Source organism: Lacerta agilis, chromosome 14, assembly GCF_009819535.1.
Source record: "Lacerta agilis isolate rLacAgi1 chromosome 14, rLacAgi1.pri, whole genome shotgun sequence".
NCBI classification, from domain to species: domain Eukaryota; kingdom Metazoa; phylum Chordata; class Lepidosauria; order Squamata; family Lacertidae; genus Lacerta; species Lacerta agilis.
In genome coordinates this window covers 16,674,521-16,695,009 of record NC_046325.1, presented here as the reverse complement: position 1 = coordinate 16,695,009, position 20,489 = coordinate 16,674,521, and the positions used below count along the sequence as shown (strand labels likewise).

At 47.4% G+C, this 20,489-nt stretch overlaps 1 protein-coding gene across 1 annotated transcript in view; it reads left to right on the top strand.

The window, feature by feature from the left end:
- Window positions 1–228: 228 nt before the first annotated feature.
- CACNG6 (calcium voltage-gated channel auxiliary subunit gamma 6) overlaps window positions 229–20,489 on the top strand; it is a 36,450-nt gene continuing 16,189 nt past the window's right edge. Inside the window, exon 1 of the mRNA XM_033170564.1 lies at window positions 229–768. Within this exon, the coding sequence (XP_033026455.1) occupies window positions 444–768 (325 nt within the window). The 5' untranslated portion in view covers window positions 229–443. The remainder of the gene's footprint in view (window positions 769–20,489) is intronic.

Here is a 20,489-nt window from a genome sequence, read left to right as displayed (position 1 = left end):
CTGCTGAAAGAGCTTTCCATTTTGGCCTCCGCATCGTCAAAACCTTCAGAGGCGCACAGGCACACACACATCCAGACTGTCTATGCGCCCTGCAGCCTTAAAATAACCCTGATTGCCTAGGCGATGAAGAGCAGGGACAGGTGCTCCGCACATTTGCCAAGGCCGCCGGGGGGGGGGTGAGGTAGCTGCTGTTCCAACCCTGGCCTCACCCTGGGAAGCCAGGGCATTGGGTAGAGAAGGCAGGGGTGGGGTGAGAGTGGTCAAGCAACTTTTCAGCACTGCATGCAACGCGTTGACCTAGATAGGACCCAAGAGAAGCTGCGAGGAGCCCTCACAGAAGACCCAGCTTAAAGCCTGGGGAGTTTGCAAACAGGGTTCCGGGTAGCTATTCTAGAGCCAAAATAGATCCCTTCAAAAGACAAGGGGGAGCAGGGCAAGCGGCTATGATGTGGCCAAATTTTTTCCTCCATGACGAGGAGCAGCGCATGGGGGGGCGCACGCGGGCAGGGGTCAAGCGGCGCAAGGTCCTGACGGACGAGCAAGAGGGCAAGATCAAGCTGGCCTTCTTCGTGGCCATCGTGGGTATGACCCTGACAGTGCTGGCCGTGGGCACAGAATTCTGGGTGGAGCTCAACACCTACAAGCAGAACCAAACCCTCGTCTGCGAGGCGGCCCACTATGGCTTGTGGAAGTTTTGCCACAAGAAACTCTGGATGGATGTTGTGGAGGAGGAGAGGGCTACCTGTGGACCTGCAGAGCTGCCTGGAGGTAATGGTTTACCTGAGCATGTTCCCATTTTCTTTTCCCTTACTCCCCCACCCCACCCACACTTTCATAAACAAACACAGACACACACCTAACAATCTGCACCCAGTTCCTGAAGTTGCCCCCTCCCTTTGATCAGCTTCTTCCACTTCCCAACATTGTTGTATCCAACCCCCACCCCCCACCATCTTCTCTGCTACGCACCCAGGGAATGTGGGCTGGTGTTTCCATGTGATACAGCACATGCAATGCATTACATGCAGGATCATAAGGGATGGGATGTATGGACTAAGAAGAGAAGGTGGTGGCTAGACCTGGACTGCTGGCAGCCCCTGGTTAAGTGTGAGGCCCTCCTCCCCAGTTTAGTAAAACCCTCCATTATCCATTCATCAATTAATTATCTCTTTGCATATGCCGCCCCTACCCAACACATTGTTCTCATCTGTTTATCAAAGAGCAGTTTGTCTTTCTCCCTTTCCTTTTTTGCTCCCCCCCCCCCAGCCACATCCACCAGGCCTTCATGTGACCCGCGGCTCACAACCTCAGCCTTGGCATCTGTTTGCAATTTCAGGCTTAGCCCAAGAACTTGCAATGCAGAATGCTGATGCGTTGATTACCTCCTGCTAATGAAGGATAATCTCCTTGCCTCTGCTAGCATCTTTCTTCCATATCCCATTCTACAGGGACAGGCTCTACCTGAACACAGTATAGGTTGAAACAGGGGAGTTATGGTTGAAAGTATCAACTTCTGTTTGATGTAAGGATGACAGTTCACAGAATCAGGAGCCTCCATGGAGACCACAAAGCCAAGGTTTCCATATTAACTGTAATTATTTTTCCATTGCATGTGTAAACTGAAAAAAAGAGTGCCTCTGAGACGGTGCAGAGAGCCTGCCAGCTAACACTTAATCACAACAACCAACCCCCACGTATTGGGTGTTAGATTAGCAGAGCTTCTAGTGAAAGATATGGCCAGGGCACTGGGGTGGGTAAGAGGGATTGCCCCTTTCAGAGATATTTGAGGCCTCCTTTCTGAATATTAATGCACTTTTGAAAAATGGAACAGCCAAAGCAAACATGATGTTATTCACACAATTAGTAATTGTGCAAATGCTGTTTGCAATTAGACATAGCAGACCACTGATAGTGTGTCTATTTGCCCCCATCACTGTCCAAATCAGACTGGGGAGCCCCCCCACATAGCTATTAACTAATAAAAAAGGTTGGTTAATAGCATTGGGTCTGCTGTTGCCTTAAGACTTTCATTATTTTACTTATCAAGATATAAGGAAAAGGAAAAGCAATGTAAGTAGTTTTCTACTCAATCATTCATTACAAAATCGTGCAATTAAGTAACGGCAATATTGAACCCCCTGTATTTATGTTCTGGCTGTTCTGCAATCATTCTGCTCCTGCCCAGGCCCCATCATCACAAAATCTCTGTCTGTGTGGCTTTCAGGCAGGCTCAAAATGTGGCATTTCCCATTATAGGCATTGATAAATGCATTAACCCAGCCATCTATTTGTGGGCCAATTTGCACGATGGTTTTGACTTCACGACAGCAGGGTGTGGGTTCCATGTGCGCCACATGATGCACTGACTAGCTAATCTGTCCATCCGTCCCCCGTCTGTGATTTTTGTCTGTTTATTCTTTGTTTGTTTTCAGAATTGTTTTATTAGCAGCTTTGTGTGTGTGTGAGGTGGTGTTTTGGGTTTTGTTATTATTCTGCTGTTGGTAGGTCGGATTGCGGCATGGCGCAGTTCTCACTGAAATCACTGGGAGTGCCTTGAACTTGAAAAACTTTCTTTCAAACACCCCCACCTACTTGTATCTTAACTTATGGATAGAAGGAGTGGCTCCTTGGGCCAGAAATTGTTATCAGCTGTTTTCATTCCTGAACCTCCATTTTGCAACAATAGGAAAGAGAAGGGCTTTGTTTTGGAGAAGCAGCAAGGAACTGCTTTTTAAATCTTTTAATCTCCCTCCTTTGGAAGGAAGGGTAGGATATAAATTGAAATAATAATAATGAATGAATAAACAACAACAACTTCGTTTGTATTGCCACATCCCGTGAAGCACTGCAGAGTACTTTTAGCTTTAGGTTTTGTCCACTGTGTCTGCCTGCCCACACATCAACTGACTCTTGCCAGTGGCGGAGGAAGCCACTCGGGCGCCTGGGCCCTGGGGCAGGGCCCATAGGGGTGGAGCGAGGGCGGGGCGCACTGCAGGGCCTCCAGAGTCTGCTGCCTCCTCCCACTAAGCTGCCCTGCAGCTGGGGGAGGGAGGCAGCAGGCAGACCGTTTGGGCAGCGTGGAGCCTGTGCGCACCCAAGCCACCGCATCTCTCCCAGAAGAGACGCGTGGCTCGGGTGCGCAGCAGGCCCCATGGTGAGTGCCAGCCGGCATTTTGTCACCCCCCAAGTGGTGACACCTGGGGCGGCCAGCACCCACTGTACCATCCTTCCTCCGCCCCTGACTCTTGCACAGGCATTTGCCTGACTCCTCTCTCCATAAGAGAGAGAAAATGCTGTCTACTAATCAGAAACTTCCCACTGTAATCACTGGGTTGTGGCAAGGAATTCTGTATTAATTTTATCGGAAGAAGCGCACTCTGCCCACCAAATGGCAATGCCTCACCTGGGAAGAGCCACCCAGTACAGATTGCCCCTCAGTCTTCTCCTACAACAACCTCTGCAGGTGTGCAACTTATTGTTTTCTTATTATTGTTAACTCTGAATTGGGCGTCTGTCTCACGCCTTCCTAGACTATGCATTGGATGGCGAAATCAGTATAGAGAATCATAACCTGCACAGGTCTATTTTCTGATTCTATTTGTTCCCCCCGGCTGATGGTTTGGAAGCAGAGATCTTTTAAATAGTTCTTTTTCTCACTTGGCTGCTTTTAGGCAGCTACAATGGGTCATTTGCAGAACTTACATGTGTGGCTTTGCACTGGAACCTGCAATCTCAACCTGGAGTTTAGAGACTTTGCATACACAGAAATACACGCACAGGATTCCTCACGTACAGAGAAACCCCTACAGCTGATCTCCCCTGCCCCAAATAGGCTACATATATAACTCTAAGCTGCAAGCGTCATGCGTTTCACCCCTGAACTTGTTTGCTCATCGCTATTGCTCATTCACACATCTTTCAATGTAAATCCATTGCTTGGGTTTGAGGTTGAGTAAAACAAGAGACGGATGACAGAAGACTGGTTGGTTTAACCCATTGCTGGTGTTAAACGAAATGCACCTGTAAGGAAGGAACACAGGAAGCTGCCTTATACCAAGTCAGAGCATTGATCTATCTTGCTCTGCGTTGTCCACACTGACAGGCAAGTGGCTCTCCACAGTTTCAGGGAGGGATCTTCCCCAGCCCCACATGTGGATGCCAGGGAATGAAATTGGGACCTTCTGCATAAAAAGGAGAGGATCCACCACCAATATGATTGAGGAAGAAACACAGAGGTTGAGGTTACTTAACCCTTTGCCCGCACCCCCTAGCCCATGTTACTTTTCTGATCTAAACTGCTATACCACACCAACTTTTTGTTGTGCTGTAACCCCTCTGGACAGCAATAATGTGGTAGCATTGGAGGAGCACTGAAGAACAACTAACGAAGCAGAATCAATTCACAACTGGTGCACTGTTGTGTCAAGACTATGTTGCAGAATACATCAGCAATAAGACACCAGTGTGTGTGGGGGGGGGGCTTCATTCATTCAGTCTATGTCACACCGAAAGTGTAATATATATTACACATTTATTATATCTGTTGTATTCTTTGTTTAATTGTGCCAGGCCACTGCCTGGTCTTTTACTATGTGCTACGGCCATATGGCTAATGCAATAAATAAATTGATTGATTGATTGATTGATATTTATACAGGTCAGGTACAGATGAACTAATAAATGAGTGGGGTTTAGAAATTAAGCCAGCAGGCACAATGCTACCCTGCTGTTTGAAAACTATAGTGCGAGTATTCCTACATTTGCTGAGTTGAAAACGGCCCGCACGAGAGATTTCCCAGCAATGTGAAACAGCTAAATTAGGTTTCAACCTGAGAACAAGGCAGTGGTGGGCTTTGGGATTAAAATTTCAGAGGCGCCCTGTTACAGCCTGAAGAGGAATGGGTGTGAAACCACAGTCAGCCCAAGGGAGAACCACTGTGGGAACTCCTTTCTTCTTAGTCCTTAAAGGGAGGGGGGCACTTCCCCCTATTATAATTGATTTTTGTAGCTATTTTTTGTGAATCAGTGCACTTTCCCCTAATATGTGCATTTCTGTACACATTTTTTGTGTGTGTGCAAAATTCAGAGAAGTGCAAATTTCAAAGAATCCCCGTGTTACAGTTTGTGTGTTCTCCAAATTATGTAGTTTCTCGTTAAATGGCAAAACAAAATCAAGTTTCTCTCCCATTCCTAATGTTCGCATATATGCACTTTGATACCTGAAGCAGGGCCCAAATAACGGGTCCCCACTTCCTAGTAGAGTCAATACTTTGAAAAGTTTTGTTTGCTTCACCCTCCTTCATGACATAGCTGACCCTATGTCCACACACTGGGGACAGAAAGAGAGGCAGAGAGATTTCACCTTATTTGGCCTTCACACCCATCATCCAAGACAGCCATTTTAAAGATATTCAGATCCACACCGAAGGATGGAAGATGAATTAAGTTCATTTCACATTTAAAGGCAGATATACCTAATTTGCACTGCCCAAAACAATACGTGAACACAACCATCCTTCGGAAGTCTCATTTCTCCAAATTGAAAATGGCATTCTCCAGGCAAATAATGTGTGCAAAAGAGCACAGATAAGTGTGTATAAATGTGCATATTAGTGAGAATAACATTAAAAAGTGTATTGTATTAGGGGAAATTGCTTGCAAAATAGGAAAAAATGCATATACAAATGTGTGTATTAGGAGTAATTCCCACTGAAAAAGCTGACATATTTTCATAAGGACTTAAAAAAAAAAATCACAAACTGACACAGTAATGTGAACTGAACTTCAGATATGAACAATGAGAAACTGAGCAAAACTGAAATTGACAGATTTGCTCATCATAACCCATATCTAACCCCCATTTCTTAGATTTCCAGGAAACTGTCGTGATCATTAAACACAAAGGAGAGAATTCCTGCCTCTTCAACAGCTGCATTAGAGAGAATTTCAAATGGTCCAGGTTGTTATGCAGGGATGCAAAATTCTGTTCCTCCTGAAATTCCCTGTCCTACACAACTTTAAAAGGTTTTAACAGTATTATTTGCTTCTGCATTGACACATCAGATGGGTTTTCTGAAACATCTTGCCACTAGCCACTGTCTGGAGTTGTTTCTGAATTTCGCCTGAATCCAAATCTCAGGAAATTTGGAGTAGCCTGTTATGGGGAAACATCTATAGAGATTTCTTGGGGGGGACACAATCAGCCCATTTTCTTAGAATGATTCATGTATCTCTTCTCAGGGTTGAAGACAAGGTGTTAGTCTTTAGCCCCAGAAAACATTACTCTTTCCACTTGTGATATACTAATATCAGCTATTTATTACATTTACACCCCACCCTTCCTCCAAGGAGTTTGTGGGTAACACACATGGTGCCCCCTTTTACCCTCACCACATCCCTGTCAGGCATATTGGGCCAAGAGATGGTGATTCTCCTAAGGTCTTCCAGTGACTTTCATGATGGAGTACAGATTTGTATCTAGGTCTTAAATGTCTTAACTCTTTATTATGGTTATAAACCAGCTCAAAATTGTATCTAAGTCTACCCTAGTCCTAGTTTGCATTTCCTTGCCAGGTTTTAAACAATGCTGAAAGACTCCTTGTTCAAGTGTGGATTATTTGATGGTGTTTCAATCAGTTTCTCTTTCTTTCTTTCTTTCTTTCATCAGTTTCTTTCTTTATTATTTTGTTTAGACCATTTCTATACTGCTTAATATGTATAAGAAATATCCGAAGGCAGTGTACAGAAAACAAAAACAACAGTTATGCAACTCTGCTCTTTATAGCATTTGCTCTCTAACGCAGAGGTGGGTAGCTGAGCTCCTGGGGAGCAGATACAGGCCATAAGACCATTTTATTCGGCCCTTGGCAGTCCTAACCAATTTTCATCAGGATGTAGTAAAAAGTTTGTTCCCCATCTTTTCGCTCATAAGGGGAAAGCAAGAAAAACGTTACAAAGCTATACACAAAGGAGATACTCCTCACTTTAATTATCCTCTCTTGGATTTTTTTACATCAGATTTATGAAATTTGAGCTGTGCCTGAGTCCATGTGCTCTGTAACGTATGAAACCCTTACTGCTAGATAGTCCCAGCTTTACTATGGGTGAGGTGTCAGCTCATATACAGATAATATAGTTCTGGTCTCCAGACTTCCAACTAGAGAACATATTTGCCTCTGAGAAAAAGACAAGGTGCCTGTACATGGTTTAATCCCCCTTTTCCCTGAGAGCTTTAACTTTCAATTTTTTATATTTTAAATTTAGAAGCTGTAAAACAAGCCCCCCCCCCATCCCTTCTATATTAGTTAATTCCTGCTACCAACTACATATTCTGGGGGGGAGGGGGGAGCTGGGGAATCAATTATTAACGGATGCACATCAATCATGATTATGCATATCATTCCACAGTGAGAGCCACTGAATAGCTAAAGCCAAAAAGAGCATTTGTGTCCTTTAGACTTATTCATATGTGGTGTCTGCTATTGAATTTGCATAATTTATTCCTTTTCTAGCATTTGGGGTGTGTCTCACAGAGTGAGTTGGGAGGAGAAGATAAAGCACAGTATTTCTCTACAAATGTCTGAATCTTCTATTGCACACAGTGTCTGCTTCTTTAAATGCAAAGATTCTCTGCTGCGTGGAATCTTGTTTATAGAGTATCAGGTGTTTCGATGTAGGCAGGGATTTTGTGGCGATGAAGTTGCCTCTGGCAGTAATCGACTAGAGCTGCGCTAACATCACAGAAGGGCAAAGCATGTCTCTGAATGTCATTGGCTAACACAGTCTGGGCCTAGAGCGGGGAACGGCAGGAAGCGGTATGTAAAGAAGAAAGGACGGAAGTTGCAGAGGGCTTAGGGAAGAATGAGGCAGGGGCCTGACAATACAGCAACCTAGTGAAGCAGAAGAAGATGCAACTAGGGCAGAGGGTATGGTCCAGAAGCAAAGAAGGAGAAAGAAAGCTTGGAAAGAGAATGGGCAGAGGAGTGAAGTGTATGTCATGGTGAGGAGGTAGAGGTGAAGAAGGCTGAAGTTTGTCTATTAGTGTCTTAAAATGATGGGTCAAACTAATATTTATTCATACTATTACTAGGGGCAGTCGCCCCTGCTCACTCTACTCCCCAACCCCACCAACCTGCCAACCCCTTTGTCAACCCTGCTTCATTCACAGCTGCCAATCCATCCTCCCTTTAACCCTCACCCCCCCTCGCCTATCCCCCCCACTTGCCACAAGCCCCTCCCTTCAGCCTCAGAGCTCATCCCCAGTCCTCCTCAAGCAGAGGCTTGACAGCCATCTGTCAGGAATGCTTTGATGGTGTTTCCTGCTTGGCAGGGGGTTGGACTGGATGGCCCTTGTGGTCTCTTCCAACTCTATGATTCTATGCTCAATGCTACTCCTACCCCCTTTTAAAGGAGAGGGAAAGCACTTCAGAGCAGTTTCCTGAAGTGCCTCTCCCCACTCTGTTACAACCCCACTGCAGCTGCATTTAAAAGAAGTGGGAAGAAGCACTTCACAGAATGGTTTGTGAAGCACACACACACACCCCTCCTGTTGTTAAGCACGGCTGCAGTGGCATTGAATGAACGGAGGGAGGAACTTCACAGAGCATTAAACCGCTCATCTGGGTCATTTGCCACCCTGTCGTCATGCTGGAGTTGGCATGTCCACCTTGGCACCCACTGAATCTTCAGCAAGATGACAGCCTTGCATTCTATGTATATAGGAAGATATTTATATCCCACCTTTTCCTTCTAGGAGCTCAAGGTGGCATACATACATTTTTTTTCTCTCCTGTTGGGTTGTGGGTGGACACAACAGACGACACAGCGATTTCCAAAACAGCTCTTATTTATTTGCAGGCTGGAACAGAACTGAGCTGGAGGCCTCAGCCACCAGCTTATATAGAGCTCAGTTACAATGTAACAGTAACAACATTCTGCAGCTAACCAATCCCTGAGTGTCAGTTTCTAATCCTTCATTTGCATAAGCTGACCTGAGTGAAAACCGCAGCAGAATAAACTATATACACACACCCCTGGTGGCCAAGGTGAGAACTTCAATACATAACACCCCTCCCCACCGAGATAAGGCATTAGGTTACAAGCATAGTGGTTCCATTATATACAGCAATATTCATTAAAACACATAGCATAACAGTTCAATTTACGATGCAGCATTATGTGTGCAAATTGTGTGTAACATAGTCTTTTAGATATGCTGGGCGTTTGGGAACCCTACCTGACCGCCGTGGGCCAGTATCAGAGCCCGGTTGGCTGCCCGAGTCCCGTTGCGACTGCTGTGCTACCCCTGGTGTCGTTGGGCCTGAGGTCTCCGGCTCCGCTGCTGTTGGAAGGCCTGTCACGATCGGACTTGGTGGACACTCAGGCAAGGCGGTGGTCGGCGTCTCAAGGGAGTCAGGCAAAACCCCTGCAGTGGCTCGGTTTGGCCCCATGTCCGCAGTTTGTGAAGGGGGTGTAGATGGAGCCTCGCCTTCCAATGGTGTCGGTTCTAGCGCTGAGGCTGCCGTTGAGGGTACTGCGGTATCGTCCAAAGTTCCCACCCGGCGCCTCAGTTGGTCTATATGCCGGCGCCACAAACGCCCGTCCTCAAGTGCCACCTGATATGAGCGGGGCCCAGTGACTCCCACTATCGTGGCCGGCACCCAAGGAATGTCCCCCACGTAGTTTCTGGCAAAAACCTTATCCCCGGGAATAAAAGACCTTGGTGCGTTAGCACCGCCCGGGGGCTCGGCTACCCCGAAGTCTGGATGCAACCGGTCGAGCGGAGATCTGAGGCGACGGCCCATAAGCAGTTCAGCTGGACTCCGCCCTGTGGCTGCATGCGGGGTAATGTGTTGCACGAGCAAGTATTCCGTAACTCGCTCATGCCAGTCCTTCTGGTCCAGGCGTGCCAGTGCCTCTTTCGCTGAGCGCACCATTCGTTCTGCCTGTCCGTTGCTGGCCGGGTGGAATGGAGCTGTTAGGGCGTGGCGGATGCCTAGCCCCAAGAGGTACCTTTCAAAAGCGCCTGATGTGAACTGTGGCCCGTTGTCGGAGACGAGGACATCAGGACATCCATGCGTTGCGAATAGGCCCCGCAGCACCCGGACTATGGCTTCGGTAGTGGTGGAGGGCATCAGAGCCACCTCCAGCCATTTCGAATAAGCGTCCACCACTACCATAAAGGTCCGGCCGTGAAAGGGGCCAGCAAGGTCAATGTGCACCCTCGACCAGGGTGCCTTTGGCGTCTCCCAGGTGTTGCCCTTAGCTGCCGGTGGTGCAGGTCTCGATTCTTGACACGCTTGACAGGAGGCAACCCAGGAGGTGATGGCCTCGTCCATGTTAGGCCACCAGACGTAACACCGAGCCAACGCCTTCATTTTAACGATCCCTGGGTGGCCGATGTGCAGAGCCTCAAGGACGCGTTGGCGGAGTCTTTGGGGAACCACGACTCGGTCTCCCCACAGTAGGCAGCCGCGATGAGCCGAGAGTTCATGCTGTCTGGTCGCAAATGGCTGGAACTCAGATGTGAATGGCCCTTCTGGCCACCCCCTCCACACCCAGTTGAGCACACGTCTGATGGTGCGGTCCTGGGAAGATGCGGAGGCCACATCGGTAGCCGACACTGGTGCAGCTGGGAGGTCCTCGAGCAGGAGTACCGATGAAGCAGGAGCTGGATCTTCCACCAACGCCGGAAGGGGGCAACGACTGAGGGCATCAGCATGGCCCAGCGACTTTCCCGGGCGATGAATGAGCCGATAGCTGTATGCTGCCAGAAAAACAGTCCATCGCAGCATGCGTGGCGAGAGGATCGGCGGAGTTGGTCTGTCCCCTGCAAGGAGGCCCAGGAGCGGCTTGTGGTCAGTGATGAGGTCAAAGGTTCTCCCGTAGAGATATTCGTGGAACCTCTTCACTCCAGCCACAAGCGCCAGTGCCTCCTTGTCGAGCTGGCTGTAATTCCGTTCCGCCGGAGACAGCGTTCGAGAGAAATAAGCAAGTGGTGCTTCCCTCCCATCCGGGAACCGGTGACTGAGGACTGCACCGATGCCAAAGGGCGAGGCGTCACAGGCGAGGACCAGTGGTCTGGCTTCACTGTACTGTACCAGCACGCTGTCTGAGGAGAGGAGGGACTTGACCGCGTTGAAGGCCGCTGTCTCCCGATGACCCCAGGACCATGGCGCCTTCGTGCTGAGCAGGCGGTGGAGAGGCTCAGCTAGCGTTGCCTTGTGGGGCAGGAACATATTGTAGAAGTTCAGCAGCCCCAGGAACGCCTGCAACTCAGTCTTGTTCTTTGGAATCGGGGCCTCCTGGATGGCCCGAATTTTGGATGCCGTTGGGTGAAGGCCAGAGACGTTGATGAGGTAGCCCAGGAACTCCACCTGCGGAACGGCAATCAGACACTTTTCCTTCTTCACCTTGAGCCCGGCCTCCTGGAACCTGGTTAGCACAGCGCGGAGGCGCTCGAACAGTTGCTGGTTTGAGTCTGCGGATACCAGTACATCATCGAAATATGGTACCACGCCTGGCAGTCCCTGCAGGAGGCGCTCCATGAGGCTTTGGAAGATGCCAGGAGCCACGCTCACCCCGAACTGTAGTCTGCGGCATCGGAACGCTCCTCGGTGGGTGACGATCGTCTGAGCTTCAGCGGTGGCGTCGTCAACAGGCAGTTGTTGATAGGCTTGGGCAAGGTCCAGCTTAGCAAAGACCTTGCCTTCGCCCAAAGAATGCAGCAGGTGTTGGACGACGGGAACTGGATACGCGTGCTGCTGAAGCGCCTTGTTGATCGTGCACTTGTAGTCTGCGCATATCCTCACCGACCCATCCGGCTTGACAGGTGTTACGATAGGCGTTTCCCACTTGGCATGGTCGACCGGCTCCAAAACCCCTTGCGCGATTAATTTGTCCAGTTGTTCGTCCACCTTAGCCTTGAGGGCGAACGGAACCCGGCGTGGCTTTAGCTTGATTGGAGCTACTTGTGGATCAAGGCTAAAGGAGATGGGTGTGCCTGTGTATTGGCCCAAGGTGCCATCGAAAACCTCGGCAAATTCTTTAGTTAACTTTTCCACTTCCGCGTTGGAGATGCAGTTGATGCCTGTGACTTCCAGGCCGAGGGCGCCAAACCATTCGAGCCCTAGGAGGCTGGGCCGCGGATCTTCCACTACCACGAGTCGGAGTGGGCCCGAGAAATTTTTGAACTTGACCTGGAACTGGCCGACGCCCGTCACGGGAATGTCGTTCCCCTGGTAGTCCCTCAGGTGTACACGATTCCGGTCAAGCTGCCTCTTCGAAAGCTTGGGCACAAGTCTTTTGATAGTGCTCCAGGACACAACGGACAGGGCAGACCCAGTGTCGATCTCCATGTCACACGGAGCTCCTTCGATGAGCACCGTGATGTGTAATTTGCGTCGCGTAGGCGAGTCGGTTTGTCCAATCGTGGTTCCTGATGAGCAGCAACAGTTGGTGAGAGCGAAACAGTTACTGTTCGCGGACCGGGTTGACGACTTGGACTCGCGAGATGGTGAAGAGGCTGTGTTTGATGGCGTAGATCGGCAGACCTTGGCGATGTGACCCTTTCTGGAGCACTGCCGGCAGATGGCGTCTCTGAATCGGCATTTGACGCGGGGATGGTTGCCTCCACAGCCGGCGCATTCTGATTGGCCCTTGGACTTCTGTTTGAACTTCCCGCGTTCCCGCTTCGTCTGGTGCACGTCATCGTCTTCGCTGGTTGATGCCTCGTCGCTGCTAGCCTCTTCATGGTGTACAGCGATTGGCTTTTTTGTAGGACGTGGGCTGCTGGCCTTGCGGATCTCCTGGGCGGAGAGTTCAGCCGCTTCTGAGGCCGCAGCCTCCTCGATGGCCTTCTGCAGCGTGAGGTCTGGCTTGGCAAGGAGGCGCCGTTGCAGACGGTTGTCCCAGACCCCGCAGACGATCCGATCCATCATGGCATCGTCTAAGTCTCGGAACTCGCAGGTTAATGCGGCCTTTCGGAGAGCGGCGACGTAGTCGTTGATCGACTCCCCCTCTGCCTGGTTCCGGTGGTAAAAGGCGTGGCGGGCCGCAATTTTGGACGGCTTGGGCGCGTAGTGGCCGCGTAGCTTTTCTTGTAGCGCGTCCCACGGTGCTCTGTGAACTGCGAGTGGAGCGATTAAGACTCTGGCCGTCTCAAACACTTCGGGCCCGCAGAGGCTGAGAAAAAGGCCTCGCTTCCGCTCCTCTGATACCTCTGTTAGCTCGTTTGCTTGAAGGTAGCATTCGAACCGAGCGAGATATGAGTCCCATGATTCAGAGGCCGGGGCAAACGGCGGTAGAGGCACTAGTGTAGCCATGACTCCGATGCCGACGTGGTGGGCGATGGATGGAACACAGTGCTCTAGCCAGAACGGGCAGCTCTGAGTTGGTTCTGTTCAGTGATTTCGCTCAGCGTTTCAGCTCAGTGATTCAGCTCAGTGATTCAGCTCAGTGATTTGCCCTTGCGCTGACTGGCTGTGTGCTGCATGTGTTCTGATGTCCATGATCCCACCTTCGTCGCCAGTGTTGGGTTGTGGGTGGACACAACAGACGACACAGCGATTTCCAAAACAGCTCTTATTTATTTGCAGGCTGGAACAGAACTGAGCTGGAGGCCTCAGCCACCAGCTTATATAGAGCTCAGTTACAATGTAACAGTAACAACATTCTGCAGCTAACCAATCCCTGAGTGTCAGTTTCTAATCCTTCATTTGCATAAGCTGACCTGAGTGAAAACCGCAGCAGAATAAACTATATACACACACCCCTGGTGGCCAAGGTGAGAACTTCAATACTCCCATATTATTTTTACAGTAACCCTGAAAATTAGGTTAGGCTGAGAGACAGTGACTGGCCCAAAGTCACCCACCCAGTGAGCTTTCTGGCCAAGTGAGGACTTGAACCCCCTCCCAGGTCCTAAGTTCAACACTCTAACCACTACACCTTTCTGGCAGGCCTCCAGCCGGCTTCTAATGCAGACACTGTGGACTGATTCATGGCTACCTTTTGCCTAGAAGCAAGGGGCCATTTTGGCCGAGTAAGTACAGTCAAACCTTGGTTATCAAATGTAATCCATTCTGGAAGCCCGTTCGGCTTCCGAAATGTTCAACAACCGAGGCACGGCTTCTGATTGGCTGCAGGAGCTTCTTGCACTCAAGCGGAAGCCACGCCAGACGTTCAGCTTCCGAAAAATGTTCAGAAAGCAGAACACTTACTTCTGGGATTTTGGCGTTTGAGAGCCGAAACGTTCCAAAACGGAGGCGTTTGGGAACCAAGGTTTGACTGTAATTCAGCTCAAGCATGTCTCCTGTTTTGTTATTGTCAGTTGGCTATGTTGGGATGAGGCCCAAAGCTGGAATAGCAACAACCCAACTTGCAACATGCCATGTTGTTTCAGGAAAGTGGGTAGGGGAGGTGCCAGAAGGCAGGACAAGCCAGTGTGATATAAAAACAACTGGCAAGTGAGATCTTCAGAAACAACAGGCACCCAAGCATGGTGAGGCCAAAAGCCAAGTTAATATACTGGTAGGCCCTGTTGTATGGAGTCAAGAGGGGAAGGAATCAGAAAGCACCAGGATGGAGCCAAGTAGGAGTAGTGAAAGGCCAGATAAATTGTGATTTCATCCAAGGGTGGGCAAAGGGCAAGTCTGGATCAACTTGTAGATAAAAATGTGCATATTAGTGAAAGTAACCTACAGAGATGCAAAAAATATATACAGTAGTCAAAACTGCATACTAAATGTGTTCGCTGGGAGATATTTGCCCTAAAGTGCTGATGAATTTTTATGAGGATTCTTTTTATAAAATGGCAAATTGCAGAAATGTGGAGAACTGAATTTACGATTAGGGAAATGAGAAACAGAGAAATGAAATAGACACCTTGGTCCATCTCTACTCCCTCCTCTAGATTATATCGCAGAAATGAAGCAAGTGGGGGATGGGGTGGGGTTGTAGAGTAACCAGGAGTGGGTCTCTGAGCCCCTTTCAGTTCTGGTACTCAAGAAACAATATTGGGCTCAGAATAATTTAATTCCAATTGTATGTCTCTTGCACTGGGGTGCAGCTGGTGGATATGGGGGTTCTAGTAAAAAGCAAAGTAGATCCCAGAAGCCTATAGCCTGCCAAGCCATGGTTTGGTGCCAGAATGCAGGGTTAGCAAAACTAGTCAATAGCTAGTCATTCTGAGGTCCAGGGCAGCATCTCAGCTCTTCACCTAACCCTGCCGTTTCCTGGGAACAGATACTAGAGGAAAATAAAACCATTTGTGGATCTTTAACAGTGCTGCTGCTAAAAATTTCTCACAGCTGAAGTGAACTGGTCCTCCTTGAAATAAATAAACAAATGGGGAGGTAGGGAAAGCTCATACCAAGAACAAACTTAGTTGGTCTCTAAGGTGCTACTGGAAGGAATTTTTTATTCTATTTTATCTTGATAAAAGTGCTGAAAGGGCTACCATGGGCATAAAAACATGATGGTACTCCATTCTGATGTGTGCCGTGACAAAAAAAGCACAAAAAGCCCTATATAAGTTTTAAATCCTCCTGCAGCTGGTGCCCAGCACAGCACCACTTCAACTTTCTCATCACCCATCAGAAGCATTCTGTTGATGAATGAGCTTCCTTGCATGACGCCGCAGGCAAAAGATCACTGAAAGGTTCCTCTCTCTCGAGTCCCAAGCAAGCCAATATATACGGTAACTATCATCTCCAATCTTGAGCACATGCCAAAAATTAAAATTGTTTGAGAACCAAACTACACATCACCTTTGCTGATTCTTTATGAATGAAATGCAGCTGTGGGAGCACGTCAACTTGATCGGAGCAGCTGCACGTACCACTTTCCAAATCAAAGTCAACCCCTCAAGTCTTGTGTGTGTCTTACAATGTGCATGTGTGAATGAGCCCTCAACACCGCTGGCTGAAATTTCATACCACCTCATGCTTCTGAGGTTGCCAACTTTGTACAGCAGCTATCCCTTTGTGGTTCAGGATTTGTTGTGCAGGTGACAACGTTTATCCCTGTGCCATGCAACGTTTCGCCTGATGGTTTTTGCATATGAAACTGTTCGTTAGAGGCACATGAGCCTGTGGGGATAACCAACATCTGGGACAGCCAGTAATTCCCGGAGTGCCTGCTCCCACTGGCCGTGAATGGGTCCATTGGTTATGAATCTGAAGGTCGTGAGATTGTTGTTGGAGTTCCGAAGGTTTCTTTTGGAGTCACGAAGGCTCCTCTGGAGTTACGAAGGCTTGAGGTTCCAAAAAGGAAAGGATAAAAGAGCAAAGAGATGTGGCCAAAACTAAGCGGCCAAAAATAAATTTAGAAATGAAATAAAATAAGAGACTAAGAGACTGCAGTCAGTGGAGGAGTTGTGCTCTACTTCTCTGTGCTGCTTGGTTTCTCTTTCGCTTTCTCTCTTGGCTTTTCTCGCACGGTTGTTCTCTCTTGGCTTGTTTCGCGCACTCTACACACCGCTACAGAGAGTAGGGGCCTTTTATTAGTAAACTGAACAACGTCATAACATCATCATTAACCAATCACAACATAGTATCTGGGTGAGTTTCCGGGCGGGAAACTTCTTTCTGACCGTTACTGAGGCTGTTTTTGGCCGGATCTCCTTGCCTTCCGTGCAATAGCGCGGAAGGTTACCTTACTGTGGCAAGATGCAAGAGTCCATAAAACGTATTCCCACATGAGCCAACCAGGCTGGCTGCTGAAGTGTGTTAAGTAATTACCTGGTGAAAAATTAAGACGCATGTGTGAACTGGCAAACAATAGCTCAGTAGAGAAGCAATCTTGGCAAAAGACCCATTGCCCTGGGCTAAAGTTTGCCTGCTATCAATAGTTATGGTCCAGCAGACTTACCAAGGCCAAAGTTAGAAACAATGTATTTGCCAGGACCAAATACTTGCTTGGTGTGTTGCTTTGACAGGGTTTTCCTAGCCAACCTGCATTTTTCTGAAGGCTTGCCCATTTTAACTCACACCCAAAAACCTTTCTGCTTCATTTCATCATAGCAGAGCCGCTCTTAAATCACTTCCTGACTGAATGACTGTGAGCTCCAGGTGCAAACCTATCTCCAAAAAATGGGCTAAAAGAATCCTTTGATGGATTAATTCTTATCATTATGGTCCTCTTCCCCCAACACCAACTACTCCATCCACAATCGTTTTGCAGACAAATTGGAGAGCTTAGAATGCCAGACAAATAAGAGACAGACAGGGAGACGGAAGGAGCAGGATATAGTTAGCTTGGAGAAAAGAAGATTAAACGAAGGCGTGATAACTGGTTCCAGATGCTTAAGAGGCAGATGGAATGCACGAAGGAAAACAGAGGGAATGATCACCCCTTCACTTCTGAACTGTGAAAAAAAGAATTGTGCTTTTGAATTAGGTGGGCTGGGTCAGTTTGGCTTTACACATCACAAGAACAATGCCTAAAACAAGCCAGATTGTGGCAGCTACTTCAAGAAACAGGTTCAGAACATAATTAAAGGGCACTGATTTCTTTCATTTATTAGATTTTAAAAGGTAGTATTATTAGTATCATCAACAACATACTCATTGTTCATGATGTTTTGCAAAGCATAAGAGATCAAGTCTCTGCCCCAAGGAATTTACAATCTATCTATCACACTTTGTTTCATGATATGTAATGATTTGGAGGGAAAGAGTTTAGAACACTGGGCTGTTGTTTAATTTAAAAAAAAGGCAACTTGATGAAGAGGGGATAGGATTCTTGGTCATGGCAACGGCAACACATGGATTTATCTGCACCGCTAATTTATTCTAAATAACATTTACTCACCTTATGCTTACACATTCCATTGAAAACAGTGTTACGGAACAGTAAAGAAGACAGAGCAGTTATTAAAAACAGTAAAATAGCAGAAAATGACAAAATACTAAGCAGCAATAAATTGGCCAAAAAAAAATCGTTGTTCAAATCAATTAGCAGCATTAAGCAACTAATACAGCTGTGCAACCACTTCAGTTGAATCTCAAACCAAAGCAAGCCTTGTCTGAGGTGAGTAAAGACAGCTCCAGATTGGTCAGAAGTGAGTTTGATTGATACAAAGTGCTTTGGACCAATCCAGAGCACAAAACACTCTCTAAGAAAGCCAGACAGCCTGTCTTCAAAGTGTTTCAAAACAACACCAAATCAATCCAGAGCACAAAACACTCTCTAAGAAAGCCAGACAGCCTGTCTTCAAAGTGTTTCAAAACAACACCAAATAAGAAGAATGCAAGGGGAAAGGGGAAGCAGGAGAGCCAACACTTTTCCCATCAGTGTTTATGGGAGGGGGGGAAGAAAAGTGTTAACAATTGCTCTCACTGCCTTTCACTCATTGGTAAGCTCTCTGAACATTAGAAAGTATTTGATAGCATTTGCTGCACTTGTATTTTGCTTATTCTTCCGTTTCCTACTCAGTCTTTCTTTCGTGTGTGTGTATTTGCATGTTCAGACATTTTAACCTCACCCCAAATAACAAGACTCAAATTTTGGTTTGGTTTTTGGCAGAATTTAGGCCACAACTTTATTGATTACAGCACGTGATTGGTTCCATGGGCTCTGTTTCAACTAGCTCCCTCCTCTGCACGTAGCGCTGACCCAGGGTTCCAGCATAGGTCAGCCAAGGGTGAACACCTGGATAAGCGGAAAGCCGAGGACATGCTCTATCCACCACCCAAATGTCACCCCGGACTCCCAATACGAGTTAATGGGAGATCTGAAGGTTCATATTTCTGAATTCAGATTTGGGGTTCAAATCATGTCAGATATGCATTGACCTGAACTGAATTGGGCCCCAAACCAAAGTGCAGGGAGGCTTGCACATCCAACCACCAACCATTTATTTATAAGCCAAGTTTCCTAATTTGGCAGAGACTTCTAAACTATTTCAGCTGAACACACATAGATACCTGCTGAAAGGAGCACATGCACACAGGGTCATTGGGCATGAGGCTTGCATGCACACCCCGCCCCTCTGCACAGTTTTAACCCTTGTCTGTTTAGGTGAATGCCTGAAGAGGACTACAGTGTATGAATGCAAAGATGCCCAATGTTGGGGCTTTCCCTAAAAATGACACACAGATTATAATCCTGTCCTTCCGATATGAAAATGAGCCATCACCCTGCAGCTCAAAAAATAGTCCTGTGATACAGTTTCAATACAGAGCTATAGAGCAGGGGTAGGCAACCTAAGGCCCGTGGCTGGATGCGGCCCAATCGCCTTCTCAATCCGGCCCGTGGACAGTGCGGGAATCAGCATGTTTTTACATGAGTAGAATGTGTCCTTTTATTTAAAATGCACCTATTATTTGTGGGGCATAGGAATTCGTTCATTTCACCCCAGAAAATATAATCTGGCCCACCACATGCTCTGAGGGATGGTGGACCGCCCCCCTGCTGAAAAAGGTTGCTGACCCCTGGCTATAGAGACTGATCAGATTGTACCAACTCTGGTTCAAGACAAAACAAACAAACAAACAAAAAACCCAAGACTGAAAAGAGGGGTGGGGGTTAAAGCAGGCCTGCCGGTCGATCTAATCTGGTCCCTGTGGCAGTATATGTCTTGGGGTAAAATTGTAAATAAAAAAAAAAAAAAAAAAAAGCTCATCCACTTCAATCCTAAAAAGAGCTCAACAAGTTGGTTGGCCCTCGCGCATGTTCACTTCAAATCTGGCCCTCTTTGAAAAAAGTTTGGGCACCCCTGGTTTAAAGAAAACCTTGGAAATGAAAGAGTGCCAGTTATATCTGGACACATTCCCAGCTTAGAAACGAGGCACCAGTTTTTCACAGCAGGAGGGTAATGACTTAGCCAGGCGGCCATGGCAGCGAACGGACTCTCTCCGTCAAACGGAAACTAGACGCCTGTCTAAGAGAGACAGGAGATAGAAGGGCTTGATTTGGACGTCCCTCTTGGCCTTAATCACAGCTTTTCTCATACATTTTGGTTCTGCATCCAGTTGTCTGCAAAGCTTAGCACAATGATATAGACAGGCTAGACAACTGCCTAGGAGGAGTGCCCACCCCCACCCCTGAGCCCTTATTATGCCTAGGAGAGGGAAAGGACAGGTAGTTAATTAGATAGATAGATAGATAGATAGATAGATAGATAGATAGATAGATAGATAGATAGATAGATAGACAGACAGACAGGCAGACAGACAGACAGACAGACAGACAGACATGGACACTGTGATGTCTCCGTTTCTAGAAATTAAACTAAGGAGAGATACATTTCTAGATGCTGGGACTCAAGACTATCTAAAAAGAAATAACATACTATATGGAAAACCCATGGCATGTGAGGATTCATGATGAGAGAAATGCACGCTGTGCCTCCTCAGGGAAAACTTTAACCATTTCTTTAACCATGTTCTAGAGCTCAGTCCTGTCACTGAAAACCAATGCAGCTCGAGTGAATAGCTGTCTGAATAGCACATTATATTGCTGTCTGCTCTGTTTTTATTTTTCTGATT